The following is a 15,736-nucleotide window of genomic DNA, read 5'->3' as shown; positions in this document are numbered from 1 at the left end:
GTCTTTTAGGCCTTTAAATTGCAAAATACCTTACTACCCTTTTATTTATTGAAGAGCATATTTTTTTGAAGGGGCTTTTCTGTCCTATTGTACGAGGTTACCAATATGCCCTCGTCAGTCTTCAGATTTTTTCAGACCTGAAGTTACTGAAATACCCTCTGTTGGAAAGACAAAACAAACCCTCCTAAAGCGACGTAGTTAGGCCTAGGTTAGTATTGCACTCGCCAAAACGACGTCGTCTTGCTATACCTGTGGTAGAGTAGTTGGTATTTGGAGTTGAATGGTCTAAATTCTAAAATATTATAATATCCAAATCTGATATTTTCTACAAAGAAGAAAGCAGGGCAACGTTCTCCAAGTTCAGTGCAATTCCTGAATCTCTGAGCCCTCTCAACCCTTTTCCATGCCCAAAACTGATGGACACGTCTGTGCTCTGCTCTGGGTTTGCCCACACCCTCTTCCGGCCCTTACCCCTGCCTTCTCCGATTGTTCCTTCTGTATCCTCTTCCGCCACCACAGCAAGAGCAGCCACGAGGAACTCCCAACTCCCAACAGCAACAACTGTTGGTGAAGAGCCATCCAATAATGTTAAGAAGAATAATGGCAATGGAACAGTTACTGTGGTTCGTAAGAGGCGCCATTCAACTTCCTACGTAGAAAGGCAATCTGCCATTCTTGAAGTTGAGCAGGCCTCTGATTTGGAGTTAGCTCTTTCAAGGTACTGTATCTTTCATTTATGTGTGTGTTTGTTATGTCAAATTGGTTACGTTGTTGCTTAGCTTAGGCAAATTTTTGTAGAGTTATGAAGCGAATGTCATCTGGGTTTTGGAATGAATGGAAAAAATAAAATGGGTCTTGTACGCAAGTCATGGATATGCATTAGGTCGTTTATGTGTTTGACATTTTTGTTGGAGTTTGTTTCATCAACTGTGCAACTTTTTTATTGAAATCTTAACTGGGTTTTATAATTAGTGGTCTAATTGGGTTGTTTGGTTGCTTTGTGTTGCATTTCATGTGTACTATATATCAAAATGTCTCAAGTCATCACTCGTTTTCATTTTGGTGGTTAATCATCAGTATATTTTCATCAAATTTGGTAAATGCCTCTGAAGTTTGAAATGAATCTTTCTGTTGGGCTTTGTGTTTAGTGGAAGCATGAAATTATCAGCCTTAATTTGGTCTGCAACTTTAATTATTTGACATGCCTATGTTGCTATTTGCTCTTGTGGAAAAAATTTGCCCTGTTGGTTATGTGATAAATGACATTTGGATTAAAATCTGAACTGGCTTCTATTGCAATAAGATGACCTACTTTACCCTTGGATTATCAATTGTTTCTCAACTGCAAACTTTAGATTAGGTCTTATCCAAATGTTGAGTATCTGTCTATTGTTTCATCAGATGCTTTTGAGTGGCACATTATCGTCACTCTTTCATGCTAGATTGCATCTTTATTCGGAACATGTCTATTCTTTATATTCTTCAGGAGCACTCCAAGGCTGACGTCAATACATTGTTCTTTTGAAATTTAGAATTCTTGGAAGTGAATTTAGGTTGGTTCCTTGTTTCAAATATTCTCTTTATAGATAGCATTCCTAATAGGGTGGTTTTCTCCTTCACTTTTCAAGTAAATGCTTCGGGAAAGAACCTAAGCTTATCCGAAGCATAAACATAGAAATTTTTGCTTCGTTGTTTAATGTAAAGAAGTACCTTCTTTTCAGACTCATTGAAATTTTTTTGACTAATTCTCCTATCTTCAGGCCACCCAAAAAAAATCACTTGGTCACTGTGCTGGTATTGTGTTAACTTGATTACTCAAATCCTGGAATAGTCTTTTACTGGAGAACATCTGTCTGGTGAAATTTATATAACTCACACAGTATATGTTACTGCAGGTTAGGAGATATGTTGAAGGTGCAAGACTTGAATGCCATTTTGCGACATTTGGGGAAGCTAAACAGGATCCAGGATCTTTCTCAGGTAACTGGAAAACTGTTGTGCATGTTTTATGAAGATAATTATTGATAGTTTGAATTGTTAAGCCTGCGTGTTCCATATTTAGAGTTGGCTATATATTCACAACTTATTGCATGGATGTCTCTTTGATGCGTATGCTTCAGTTTTGCCTTATTTTATGGCATGTGCTTGTGTGTGCGGTGTTCCTTTTGCTGTTTTAAAACACAACGCATTTCATGATATGACCCTAAAATAAAATCTTGACCAAAATTTTTGTATAACATAATCTGAAGGAAAATTTCACCCAGATACCTCATTCATAAGTAGTCAATATTAAGCTGCTTGTGATCTTTGAATTTACATATGGCTGCTTCATTAAGGCATTCGTTTCATTTGGGTGTTGGAATATCTTACGAAATGAAATTGGTTCCTCACTCTTTAACAGAAAATACATTCTGCTTAACTACCCTGTTCAGTTCAATGGAGGACAGACAATTGAGTCTCAACATGTAACTATCCGTGTGTGTGCGTGTTAACTTTTGAAACTTTAGACTCAAGGTGATACAAGCCCTAGCACTGCACTTTGTCATCTAATACCAGTCTTTGGGTTTGAAAGAACTAAACTTTGAGGGGGTTTTGGTTACATTTTAAATTTTGTAACCAAGTCTTTTTCAGTTTTCTAACATATTCCTCTAGCAAACCACGAAATTTAAAAGAAACAATTAAACAAACAACTACCACACACTAGTCTTTTTTTTTTTTTTAATTAAAAAAAAAAAGAAGAAAAAGAAGAAGAAAGATAGCAAACAACACAAAATTACCCTAGGATGGATCTAGGGTGTTATATAAGCCTTTTTTTTTTTTTTTTTTTTTTTTTTTTTTTTCTATTGGAAGAGATGGAATATGTGAGGAAAAAAAAGGTAGGCAGAAAGGGAAGGGATGGGAAAGAGAGGTAAAATGTCTTTGTCTCTATGTGTTTGGTTGTCCATGGAAAAAGGTGGGAAAGGAGACGCACAGGTTGATCTGGATGGGAAAGAAAATAGGACAAGCTTTCCTCTTTCACAAGTCTTAGGTGAATTCTGAGCTTTCATGTTAATGACTTCTTTAAATATACAAATCCATCATTGTGATATCTGATTGTGTTTCCCTTTCTACTTTGCCTAATTTGTGCATCATGGACTTAGCATAAAAATTTAGAAGTATCAGGTTCAAGAGGGTTGTCAGTGATTACATGAATTCTCATTAAAATAATCTGAGACAAGACGGGATTTTTTCGATTTGGCATTTCCACATGCCAAGGAGCAGAGTTTATGAGTGCATAAACTAACTCCATACCTTTCTACTCCGCAGTTCAATGGATCATATCATTTTCACTTCTGATGAAGTATGGAATGTTATGGTATTAGGAGTGAAGAAATTTTGTTATCTTCCATGATGAAAACATTAAAAGAATGTCAACAACTCTAAATCATTCTCTAAAGGATCTTATAAGTTGTAACTGGAAGTATAGAGAAAATGTCTCTGTAAGCCTTTTTCTTATGTAGTTTATAATTGTATTTCATAAGTCTTACTGCCACTTAGGATTCATCTTGGCTTTCAAAAGACCGTGTTTAATGGTTGTGCTCTCTCTCTCTCCCCCCCTCTCCCCCTCCTTATATGGCATTTTCTTTTTTCCTTTTCCCATCCTCTGAATGATAAGCTAATTAACCATGTTCTTTAATTTTGCTTCTATAATTGTTGATAATTGTTATCTCAAGTCTGCAATTATTGCAGCTCTTTGAATGGATGCAACAAAATGGCAAGATCAATGCTTCATCTTATAGCAGTTATATGAAGTTCATGGGGAAGAGCCTAAATCCTGTGAAGGCAATAGAGATATACAATGGCATTCATGATGAATCGGCCAAAAGCAATGTCTTCATATGTAATTCTGTTCTTAGTTGTCTGGTCAGGAATGGCAAATTTGAGAGAAGCATAAAATTGTTTCATCAGATGAAGATTAATGGTTTAATGCCAGATGCTGTTACATATAGCACGGTAGGCTATTTCACTTCATATTATGAAATACCAAATTTCCTCTTAGCATCTGTGAACACTAGTTGTTCAAGTGACCTGGAATTGCTGCCGCACTTGGCTACGTGATGACTATATAGGACACTTATCACTAGCAAGGAGTATTTCAGACTTTCTATTTTGCATGTTATCACTTGTTTGGATTCCTTTGATAAAAGAAAATTGTGCAGAAAATCAAGCAAACTAGTGCATTTCTGCTACAGAACCTATTATAGAAGTTAGTGATATCTCTACTAAGATAGTTACACTAATGTTAATACAGATAGTATCTATGCATAGATAGTAATCTCATGACCTATATGTGGCTATGCTCACCATGTCCAGTTTTTGAATTTATATTTGTCATCTTGTTCAGGTTTTAATGTGGCATGCTTAAAAAATGATATCTCAGAAATGAGATCACACAGAATCTTCAAACTTAATAATTAAGAAAAAATTCAAATGAAATTGTTTGCACCCAAGGGAAGTCAAACCTTATACTTGATGAAAATGCCACCAAGACCAAGGCTCTTACCACTTGAGCCAACCCCTTGAGGTTTAGTCATGTATGATTATGCTCAGTTACTTGCATCATGGAGCAAAATATACTCATCTCAAATGTGATGGCAGCATAATAGAACTTTTAGTCATTATTATGCTAACTATTCTTTAATAGTTATAATTTCAATAGGTTATGTTGTTGACTTTCATCGTCACTATTGTCTGTTGTCATCCTTAGCTGCTTGCAGGTTGTATCAAAGTGAAACCTGGTTATTCTAAGGCATTAGAACTGGTTCAGGAGCTTCAACATAATGGGCTGCACATGGATAGTGTAATTTATGGGACACTTCTAGCTGTTTGTGCTTCAAATAACAAATGGGAAGAAGCAGAAAGCTATTTTAACCAGTTGAAAGATGAAGGTTATTCTCCAAATCTATTTCACTACAGTTCTTTGCTCAATGCTTACTCGACAAGTGGAAACTACAAAAAGGCCGATGAGTTGGTTCAAGATATGAAATCTGCAGGGTTAGTACCAAATAAGGTTTGTTTTAATGTTACTTTGCCAATAAAGATTAGAATTTTCTGAAACTAGTATAGTTGTGTTTTTTTGTTTTTTGTTTTACCCTCCTAAATGCTGAGGTTGTACTAGGTCTTGGTATTACCATGCTTTGAGATGGCTGTGTTAGCAGCAGATGACTTTGAAGTGCTCAGTTTTCAGCAATTCACTAAAACTATAAATTAAATCCAATGAAAAGAGAATGGTTATTTTGGATTACATATATAAGAAAACATGCTATTATATATTAACCCACAGGTAATACCAACTTGTTCAACTTACAAAAAAAACAAAAAAATACCAACTTGTTCAAGTATACTGTTTAGTGATGCAGAAACTTCAGGATTCTGTATCATTAATAAAAAGTAAGAATCGACGCATCTAAAACTTCTAAAACTTCTTCCATGATGTTATTATTTCCCTCGTTAGTTGTGATGGGAATAGGCAAATGTAAGAGAAAATGTGGGTAAATCTCATTCTTCATTCATTCCACATATACAGTAGCTTTGTGCAATATTCGAGATACTAGACAGCTCACACACAGAGTTCATACTAGGAAACCTCACTAGGGACACCTCACCATGTTTCTAAAATAGGGAGACATCACACCTCTTCTAGAATTGCATATTATTCTCTAACAGCCCTCATTCCCTCAACCTCCGTGTAAGTCCTTTCAGCATCATCACATTCACCATCTTCTTTTATTGGCAGGTGTGTGATGCTATTTTGGAGAGGTTTGCTTAATGTTTTTGCCACTATCAGCAATTTGAAAATATACATAGAGCCTTTGGGAAATTTTAGTGGTTCTTCAGCATATGATATACTTACCTCACTACGATTTGATTTGACTTCTTTCTTTTAAATTAATGAGGAACTGGCATTTACAAACTTCTACTGCGCAGACAATTTAAAGAAAAATAAATGCATCCATTTTTTAAAAAAGTTTCTAAGAGTTACACAGATGAAAACATAATGTGAGACCAAAATAAACTTTTTTTTATTTGAGCAAAATAAATTGATCTAACAAGATCAACTAAATCCATGTCATGAAAGGAAAATAATTCAACAATTAGAAAATAGTCAAGGGAGAAGGAGGAGATCTCCTTAATCTGATACATGAGGCTAACTTATCAAAAAAATTTGATACAAGAGACTAAGAATAGTGGATTCAATTGGGAAAAAGAAAAAGAAAAACTGATAGAGCATATAGATATGCTGGTCCTGCTAAAGTGGGGTTGGAGAAAGTTTATTGAAGTGGGAAGTGCTACTAAGACAAATCCTCAGGGTTGCTTTTGTATATTTTTCTCAGCCCAAGATTGGAAAAAATAGCAGTTAGACCATAGTCACCGGAAAACCACCGTTGATGTTCAGCTTGAGTTACTCGGGGGGTGCGGGACATGAAGCATGTACCAAGTTGTGGAAAGGAAGAAGGAAGTCATAACCAACAATCTCTTTACTGTAATGATATTAAATAGAGGGTTCATCTATAAGCTCTGAAAACAGAAGGCTAGTGAGAAGTAACTCCATCCTGTATTGAAAATAAAGTAGAGTCCTAACTACCATTAGAAGTCCTCATATATATGTAGGTGCGTTTCAGTTAAATACTCCGAATGCTGGCCGTTAGAGCTGTACTTCACAAAGGTGTGTCTTTAAGGCCCAAAGTGTCTATAGCTAGGGACTGAGGAGGTAAAAAGAAAGATGTCTTTTTGTTTGAGGGACCAAAGTATTGCAGAATTATAGTTGTTGTTCATTCTCCTGAAAAGTCAAAGACCTCTAGTCCCCAGCTGCAGAGTTACTCCTGAGCTTTCAAAGTTCCCTCTCTCCAACTTAACATAGAAAATTTATTTAGGGAGGCATTGGGGAAAGAAATACCAGAGCAATGACTGAAAAATGGGCTTATGGATCCTTTTACTGTTTGCAAGCTTGTTATGAATGGTGATGCTGTTACAATGAAAATAAACTAACACAATTATGTTTCCTGGTCTTATCTGTTCTTATTTTCAGATTTTTGCTTGGCACTGATACAGAACTATACCAGGTTATAAATGTTGGTACTGTCCAATACTTAAGACCATGAGAAAATCTAGTGTCGAGTTGTGCCTTGAAGAATTCTTTAAGTACTTGACTAATTTGCTTCTTCACAATGACTGATTTCCATATTGACTCGAGAATGAAAAGTTAAGATGATGATTGGATTAAAAATATGAAAGAATTGGTTAGTATAAGCTTAAAAATAAGTGCATTCAAGGTCACATTGGAAAATCTGAAACTGAAGATTTGAGATGGGTTGGTCACATCTATAAAAGACAATGATGGTGCAGGTAAGGGTAAGCAAGTTTGCATGAATTGAAGGTAGAGTCTGGTAAAATTAGTCAGAACATATGTAAATTTTTTTGGTCACGATGAAGGCATAACTTTTAGCGGTGAAAAATTGTGAATTGCCAATTCTTGTTTCCCTATGACGCAGGGGAATTCTCTGAATGTGAGATGTATTTGAGATCTCATGTAATTTATGAGTGCTATAAGCAAATCTTGCTGAAAGGAGAATGTATGTTGAGTTTTTAAAATGAAACAGTTGAAGATAACTCTCATTTTCTTGAGCCCAGTAGTCTGGTCGAGATCATTGGTTGGACGGTTCGAAGTTTCAAAGGTAAATCCTTGCTGAGCATGATTTGTAAACTAATGCTTGTAGCAGCGGCCTATTCAATCTATAGGGAAAGGAACACGAGAACCTTTGAAGATAGACCTTACTTGTAACATTAAGTAAGAACCAGGCAGAGGCTTATGCTGCAACTGTGCACCGAATATAGAATTTGTTAGATAGGCACCAGGCATTGAGGTTCCTTTCTCTTTCCATGTCTCATTATTATGTAAAATACCTCTGGCTAATAATGTTGGAAGAGGCTTGGACAAACACCTTATTCCTGTATCTGTTCCCACAGTAGTTTTACAGTAATGTTTTCAGAGAATATGCTCTGATTGAAGTCATTGACATCGCTGCTAGAGGATATTGTTGGTCACTTGGGTTAATTTAGCTCAACTTTTTTCCCTTTGGTTGATGCTTAGGTCAAGAGATTAATATAGAAGAAACAATCAATGTGTTGAGAATATTGCTAAAACATGTATCAAGATGATTTTGCTTAGCATATATATACTCATTGCATTCCTGCTATTACTATTTTATTTACTTATATAATTGATATATGGCCTTATTGATATGTGATTCCTGTTTCTGTGTCTCTTAATCTGCCTCTTGTCATATAATTTTTTTTTTGCCTTTTGCTTTTGTGTTTTTGGCTTTTATGTTAATTAGCTGTGATTTGGTTATGGTATTCCCTCATGTTCATACTCAAAATGCTTCCAGGTAATTTTGACCACTTTATTAAAGGTATATGTTAAAGGAGGCTTGTTTGAAAAGTCAAGAGATCTCTTAGCTGAGCTGGAAACTATGGGCTATGCTGATGAAGAGGTACACTAATTTTATGGTTATGCATAATAATCGATTGTCAACCTTGAGATACTATTTTCTTTGGAAAAATATGCTTCATAGCTAGATGTTGCTTGTAAATCCTCAAATAGAAAACATAAGAGAGCATCTAATTAGAATCCACACTCATGAAACTAAATATAAAAATTTGCTGATTTTCTTCTTCTTAACTTTCACATTCTTGTAAATATTATCTGCAAAGGTTTATTTTTCTAATGCCTAGCTTCAAGTGGTATGATATTATCCGCTTTGATTGTGGCATCTCACATTGCCTGGGTGTGAGAAAGGAGATGTGCTTATATCTCTAAATGGTATGAGACCTTTTGGGGTAAATCCAATAACAAAACCGTGCGGTTTGAAGCCCAAAGCAGACAATATCATACTATTTGGAGCGGAGCGTTACAGATGGTATCAGAGCCAAGTTGTTCAGCCTGAGATGGGGGTTGTGTACAAGCCCATGATGGTCGCCAGTGAGGACGTTGGGTCCCAAGAGGAAGTGATTGTGGCGTCCCACATTGTCTGGGTGTGAAAAAGAGAATGTGTTGATATAGAACATGCTCTCTCTAAATGGTATGAGGCTTTTTAGGGTAAACCAAATAACAAAACCGTGCGGGTTGAGGCCCAAAGCAAACAATATCATACCACTTAGAGCGGGATGTCACAATTTTAGTTCTTCACACAATCTTAATATGTTTTCTTTATGAAATTGTATCAATCTTTGCCCTTAATGCCAAATGTATGATTGGTCACTTATTACCATTGCTCATAAAATTCCTTTTTCATAATTGTAAATTTGGTTTAAATTTTTTGCTTTATCATAAAGGTATGTGCCACATTAACTCCCAATGTCATAAATTGCTTTTATTCACACACACCACACCCACCCACACATGCACACACACATATATATACCTGGAAGGGGTGGCTTGGATGTGATCCAACCCTTCAGTATTTTTTTCGTACAGAGGCTGCTTTCAAGGCTCGGAACTGTGCACTTATGCTCGTCAGTCCTATACTTTCACATTGCACTAGACAATGACACATATATACATATGCATATGCATATATGTATACATATGTTATATAGATATATAATGTAACTGTACATCTCTACTTCATAAAGTGTGACTTTATTTGTCAATGTCCCACCAAATGACTTTCGCCTTCTAGAGATTTGATTATATTGATTTTACTTGTAGCTTACTAGTTGAAACCTCTTGTATTCCATTTCCATGTTATGTTTTCTTAGGTTTTCCATACTCTCACTAACTGATATATGTTTATCCATGCTTCATTAAGTACTGCTGTCATTAATATTGAACTTCTATCGCTCAGAATGTGAATTTATTTGTAGATGCCTTACTGTTTATTGATGGATGGCCTTGCTAAGGCTGGGCGCATAGATGAAGCTAAATCACTCTTTGACGAAATGAAGGGAAAATCTGTCAGATCTGGTATGTTTTCTGTTAGAGATTGAACATTTGAGCATCTTGTAGCCATCAAGTTATGTATTTTATAATCAGTAAGTGATTCAACTAAACAAGTGTAAATTTCCCTACCAAGATGAAAAGATCATATATATATATATATATATATATATATATATATATTGGATTTCACTAAAAGAAAGTGTAATTGACTTTGAAAGATGGTTCTGATGAGCCTCGAGATTTATCCCTGGACTTGGTTTGTGATCCACTGTTAATCCTGAAGGGCATTTGGTGGCATTCCTGAGTGATGCTTGCAGGAAAAATGTTTTCCTTTTGTATTAACCTGAGCTAACTAAGCTGAAATGTAGTTTTTAAAACATTTTCATCTGTTTGGGCTATTCATGGGAAGGTCACAATTGCTAAGATATGGATACTAAGAAATTTGTTTATATTTCTTATCAGCATTAGCTTGTATAAATTATACATGATCTGTTCTTTCCTTTTAGGTGTAAATTACCAAAGGTACACACCTGTAGGTGTAAATTATGTGATCACTTCTATCAAATATTCCACCTGCAGGTGCACCAAAGTATAAATTGTACTTTCACCATTGCACTAGACAATGACACATATATACATATGCATATGCATATACGTATACATATGTTATATAGATATATAATGTAACTGTACATCTCTACTTCATAAAGTGTGACTTTATTTGTCAATTTGTCAATTGTATAAATTGTACTAAGAAATTAACAAGTTGTACATGAACCATTATTCCTAATTTGATAGAAGTGACCTGATGTGATCACTATGTATAAATTGTATTTCCACCTGCAGATGGCTATTCCCACAGTATCATGATTTCGGCATTTTCCCGGGCTGGTCTTTTGGAAGAGGCAAAGCATTTGGCGAGGGATTTTGAAGCTACCCATGATAGATATGACTTGGTTATGTTGAACACAACACTATGTGCTTACTGCAGGGCAGGAGAAATGGAAAGCGTAATGGAAATGCTAAAGAAAATGGATGGATTAGCAATCGGTCCTGATTATAATACCTTTCATATCCTAATCAAATATTTTTGTAAGGAGAAGTTATATCTTCTTGCTTACCAGACAATGAAGGACATGCACAGTAGAGGTCACCAACCAGAGGAGGTATGACGTTATTGAATTTGTCACTTCTAAATAAGAAGTCTTGAGCAGATTGTTTTAATTTGGTGCTTTTCTCTCTCTCTGAAAGCCATTGGTGTGGCCTAATTTTCCCTTGTAAAATAATTTTGCAACATGGAGAATTCTTACAAATTGTTATTCCCTGCCTTTGCATATTATCTTGGTCTAAGGTAAATACATGGCTTAACAACTTGCAATTTTTTGTACTTCTAAATAGTGAGTTACATTGGACTTCAAATTTTTTTTTTCCCGCTTGATATTTTGCAGGAACTTTGTTCCTCTTTAATATATCATCTTGGCAAAATAAAAGCACAATCAGAGGCATTTTCTGTTTACAATATGTTGAGATTTGGTAAAAGAACAATGTGCAAAGCCCTTCATGAGAAGATTCTGCACATTCTAATAGCAGGAATGCTACTGAAAGATGCCTATGTAGTAGTGAAGGTATGCTATGTTGGTTTAACGTTTCTTAGATTTGTTCTTATACCTATCATATGAGTGATTGCTTTGGTAAAACATTCCTTGCTCAGGACCATGCACGGTTTATTTCTAAGCCTGCAATAAAGAAGTTCTGTACAGCATTTTTGAAGTCAGGAAACATCAACTTGATAAATGACGTTATAAAGGCCATCCATGGTTGTGGCTACAAGATTGATCAGGTACACACCTTTAGGTGTAAATTATGTGATCTACAAAGTGTCAATATATATATATATATATATTAGATGGGTCCACAATGTCAGACATGAGAAATTTATCGAAACTATCCTGACTGCTAACCTTGTCGATATGGTTAGATGGGTCCCATCTGTGATTGGGTCCATTGAGCCAGCCATGTAAAGAGAGTCAGGTAATACTAAGTTTAATTATTTCTTAACATTTTCCTTTATCTTAGTGGAGAAACTCACTCCAGAAGCACCAGAAAGCATGCTTCAGTGATAAACCTTTGTGTGTTGAAACTTGCATCTCCCCATTAGAATTTCTGAACTAATTATATTAGATTTTACCTTATTTTTATTTGATTTCTGGAGCCACAGTCGTTGACTGACATTCAACAACTACAGATTGGCTTCCTAACCATAGTTTTAAGGTCTGGGCATGTATGTCAAACTCACACTTGTATTCATGTGCACATGCACACACATGCATGGACACACAAGCACAGTCAGCAATAGTGGGCCAAATTGAATAATTTTTATCATTGAGGGGATCATATAATGTACTTAAGTGGTTTTGGGGTTCATTGGTTAGTATAAGAGGCTAATACAAGAGGGAGGGGGTCCAAACAGCCTTCTTTTCCAATTCCAAGAAATATTTAACTTTTAAGTATTTTGTGTAGTTGTTAGTGGAGCTCTGGAAAGGTCATCCATAAACCTGTCCCTGCACAGTCTCAAGTATTACTTTACTCGTCTTGTGTCTATTGCTTTCAGCAGCTGCAAATTTTGGATTGACTTTCAGGAACTTCAGATTCTCTTATTAACTCTCAGTTTTGGGGATGTTGCTGCTTACTCTCACACTTCTATATGGGCATGTGTGCACAAATACATGCATACACTCCCCTTCAATGACACTCACAAATGCACACACTCAGACTGACGCTGGAAAGTTGCATCTTGAAGAGGTTCCAAATGAGAAAAAATTTCTATATTCTGCCTGCCATCTTATGAAATTTCCCTTCAGTCGAGGTGTCAATTCTCCATGACATTAAATAATTGGTGGTGGAAAACGTTCTCGTTTCATTGCATCATGCTCCATTGGTTTGAGATGACTAGTCATTGTCACAACTTGCATTACCTTGATTATCATATATAGGTTCAGGCAACCATCAAATTCTTTTAAAGTATCCAAAGCACAATAAAAGCTTCCCTGAGATCTCCCTCCTGGAGTGATGATGGATAAAAGGGTGTCAGGATTGACATTGGATCTGTTCTTTCCTTTTAGTCTTTTTTTTTTGAGGGGGGGGGTAGTGGAAATTCTCTTACAATGGATTTCATTCATTCAATGAAAACAAAGCACATGCTTACCTCTTCTATGTTTAACTTTTGAATTTCAGACTTAATCACCTTGCTGCAATTTCTCTCTCAGGGATTGTTTGAGATGGCGGTGTCACGCTATATTGCACTACCTGAAAAGAAGGAATTGCTTCTCCAATTGTTGCAATGGATGCCAAGCCAAGGTTATGTTGTTGATTCGTCTACGAGAAACATCATCCTCAAGAACTCACACTTATTTGGTCGCCAGCTAATTGCTGAAATATTGTCCAAGCAGCATATGGTATCAAAAGCATCAAGACCTAGTTAGATGAGAGATAAAACAAAAGAGTTCAAGGTAACGCTTAAATGCAGCTCCACCCTTTGCAAGATAGTTGCCAATTTGATCATCATTGCCTCCCAAGCATGTCTATGTCTAGGAGTGAGTTGACCAGGAATGTACAGCGCCAAGATTGGATGATGTTGATTATGATCAGATTTGAACATTACAGTTTTGATTATTGGTTGTATATTAATAGAAGTTATGTGTTCAATGGCAGCAAAATGTGTTGTAGCTACTGAAGCTCTTGTTATTTGAAAATTCCTACTCTAGGGCATATGAAAAGAAAAATCCACATTATGAATACATCAAAGAGATGTTTGTTGCATCTGCAATGGATAGTCAACGATCAAACACTTCTGGAATCTGAACCGGATACAAATGGATTATGTCCGACCATGGATTTCTTACTGTGGGATCAAGATCTGAAATGCATTTCCAAACTGCACTGTTGCACTTGAAGCCGCTTCCGAAGGCAATTTGCCAAACCCGATCTCCCTTCTTCACCCTTCCTTTTGCCTCTAGATAGCAGAGCTCATACCAAAGTGAAGAAGATGAAGTATTCCCAAACCTATACAATGTCATTCTTGATGCTTCTCCATCTTCCTTTCCCAACCTCAGATTCTCCTCTATGCCATCAATCACTGCCTTTCCACCAGCATGTATACAAAAATGCTCGAAAGCCCTTTTGAAGTTCGGCACATAAACTTCCTTCCGCCCCCATATTTTTTGCCTAATCACTGACCAACCATACCGGAGCTGCTCCGAGTACGGCAACACCTGAGGCCCTAGCTCCAATATATTTGTCTGTAATGCAATGGCTGCGACGTGCAGAAGCCCCCGTGACAAAGACACCCCGATATGTCCAGCATCATCAGGTTTTTGGAAAACAGAATGGTATGCCTCGTCATTGGAGCCCATGTGTGTTCGAACAAGGTTTTGGAGTTTGTACTTGGCCTTCTGCTTGTCTTGCTTCCTGTTAGACAGCAAAACAGCCGCTCCTCCCATTCTAAACAAAACGTTGGCAATAAGCATGGACTTGACATTACCTATATAACCATTGGGAGTCACAGCTTCCATGCTGAGAACTAAAGCTACTGAATTTTTGTGAACTTTTAGAAGATCTTTAACCAGACTTATTGATAACATCCCAGCACTGCAACCCATTCCGCCGAGGCTGACCGTCTTTATGTTGCTCCTGAATCCGAACTTGTTTACGATCAATGACGTGATAGACGGGGTAGGGCAGAAGAGGCTGCAGTTGGATATGAGGATGTCGATGCTCTTTGGGTTTATGTTGTGCTTGGAAAGAAGTTCTTCGACAACGGTGAACAGAACCTCTTTAGTTTCCTCTAGAGATCTGCTAAAGGAAGGAGCAGCCGGGATCTCATGCAGTGAAAGAGGTTCGCTAGCCTCAACTCCAATGCCTGATCTTTCCAATACTTTTATCAGAAAGTCCAGACTTTCTGTCTCAAATGCTCCAACTGCATCAAAGTGTTCATGGAAATGGGAATGTGGAGCTCGCAAGTACTCAGGGGGTAGATAACAGGAGAAGTCAACAAGGTAGACAGAATTGGATCTGAAAGTGAAATAGATAACTGCAATAATGATTAGTGTTGTTGCAGCTAAGAAATGGGTCATGGGGATTGGAGATTGTCTTATAATAGATAGGTTTGTAAGAGATGAATTTCTGAATAGCATGGCCGCCATTCTCAAACTCTTGCTAGGAGCTTCTTTTGATGCTTTTGGTTTTATATATATATATAGACACACACACAAACAAGCAAAGAAAGAAAGAAGTTTCGAAAGGCAACTTTGTTTGATCACATAGTTTGCATGTATTAACCATATTTTGTTATGCCCCTAAGCTTAACACTTGGCAATTTGATGTCACACAAATTGGCAATAAGCACCTTTCTGAAATTGGCAGCCAAGAAGGAAGAGGAGGAGGGGAAGAAGAAGAAGGAAGGTGTGTGTATTGTACATGCATGCTTGTTTGTGTGTTTGTGTTGCCTATATTACGTACTTCATTGCCCATTCTTTTTTAATCAATTGAGTTAGTGGATGCAGCTTGGAGTAGGCTTTTTTAACTTTACCCCAAGACAAAAAGAGAGGAAAACTTCACTCTATCTCTTAATATTTCCACACTTTTGTAATCATATTCTTAAAAAATTTTCAAAATTTTGCTATGTCACCTATTTGTTAAATCTTAGCGGAGGATGTCAAAATTTTCAAAATACACGTTTTTTTTAATTAAAGGTAG

At 36.6% G+C, this 15,736-nt stretch overlaps 2 protein-coding genes across 3 annotated transcripts; one reads left to right on the top strand and one right to left on the bottom strand.

Annotated features, from left to right (window-relative positions):
• The first annotated feature begins 317 nt into the window (after positions 1 to 317).
• EMB3103 (Pentatricopeptide repeat (PPR) superfamily protein) lies at positions 318 to 13,712 on the top strand. 2 transcript variants are annotated; one of them, XM_059587623.2, is made up of 10 exons: positions 318 to 718; positions 1,896 to 1,980; positions 3,730 to 3,993; positions 4,748 to 5,050; positions 8,430 to 8,534; positions 9,907 to 10,006; positions 10,829 to 11,148; positions 11,431 to 11,607; positions 11,694 to 11,822; positions 13,249 to 13,712. In XM_059587623.2, exons 1-10 carry the CDS (start codon positions 417 to 419, stop codon positions 13,462 to 13,464), a joined length of 2,001 nt encoding a protein of 666 aa, XP_059443606.2. In that variant the 5' UTR covers positions 318 to 416; the 3' UTR covers positions 13,465 to 13,712. The 2 variants fall into 2 exon arrangements, with proteins under 2 accessions (XP_059443606.2, XP_059443614.2); XM_059587631.2 differs by lacking the exons at positions 318 to 718; positions 1,896 to 1,980 and adding an exon at positions 2,950 to 3,028.
• Positions 13,713 to 13,800: 88 nt separating this feature from the next.
• On the bottom strand, positions 13,801 to 15,503 carry KCS7 (3-ketoacyl-CoA synthase 7). Its single transcript, XM_059587643.2, has one exon. The coding sequence runs from the start codon at positions 15,181 to 15,183 to the stop codon at positions 13,816 to 13,818; it is 1,368 nt and encodes a 455-aa protein (XP_059443626.2). The 5' UTR covers positions 15,184 to 15,503; the 3' UTR covers positions 13,801 to 13,815.
• Positions 15,504 to 15,736: the final 233 nt, after the last annotated feature.

The sequence above is a fragment of the Corylus avellana genome, chromosome 2 (assembly GCF_965113065.1).
Source record: "Corylus avellana chromosome 2, dhCorAvel1.hap1.2, whole genome shotgun sequence".
Classification (NCBI taxonomy): Eukaryota; Viridiplantae; Streptophyta; class Magnoliopsida; order Fagales; family Betulaceae; genus Corylus; species Corylus avellana.
Note: the sequence above shows the minus strand (reverse complement) of the source record. Positions and strands in the feature narration are given on the sequence as shown.

Excerpts from the sequence above, each read along its gene's own strand:
- EMB3103 (XM_059587623.2), top strand. The coding sequence starts at position 417 with ATGGACACGTCTGTGCTCTGCTCTGGGTTTGCCCACACCCTCTTCCGG. Across the intron at positions 8,535-9,906 it reads TGGGCTATGCTGATGAAGAG|ATGCCTTACTGTTTATTGAT; the intron begins GTACACTAATTT and ends ATTTATTTGTAG. Across the intron at positions 11,608-11,693 it reads ATGCCTATGTAGTAGTGAAG|GACCATGCACGGTTTATTTC; the intron begins GTATGCTATGTT and ends TTCCTTGCTCAG.
- KCS7 (XM_059587643.2), bottom strand. The coding sequence starts at position 15,183 with ATGGCGGCCATGCTATTCAGAAATTCATCTCTTACAAACCTATCTATT.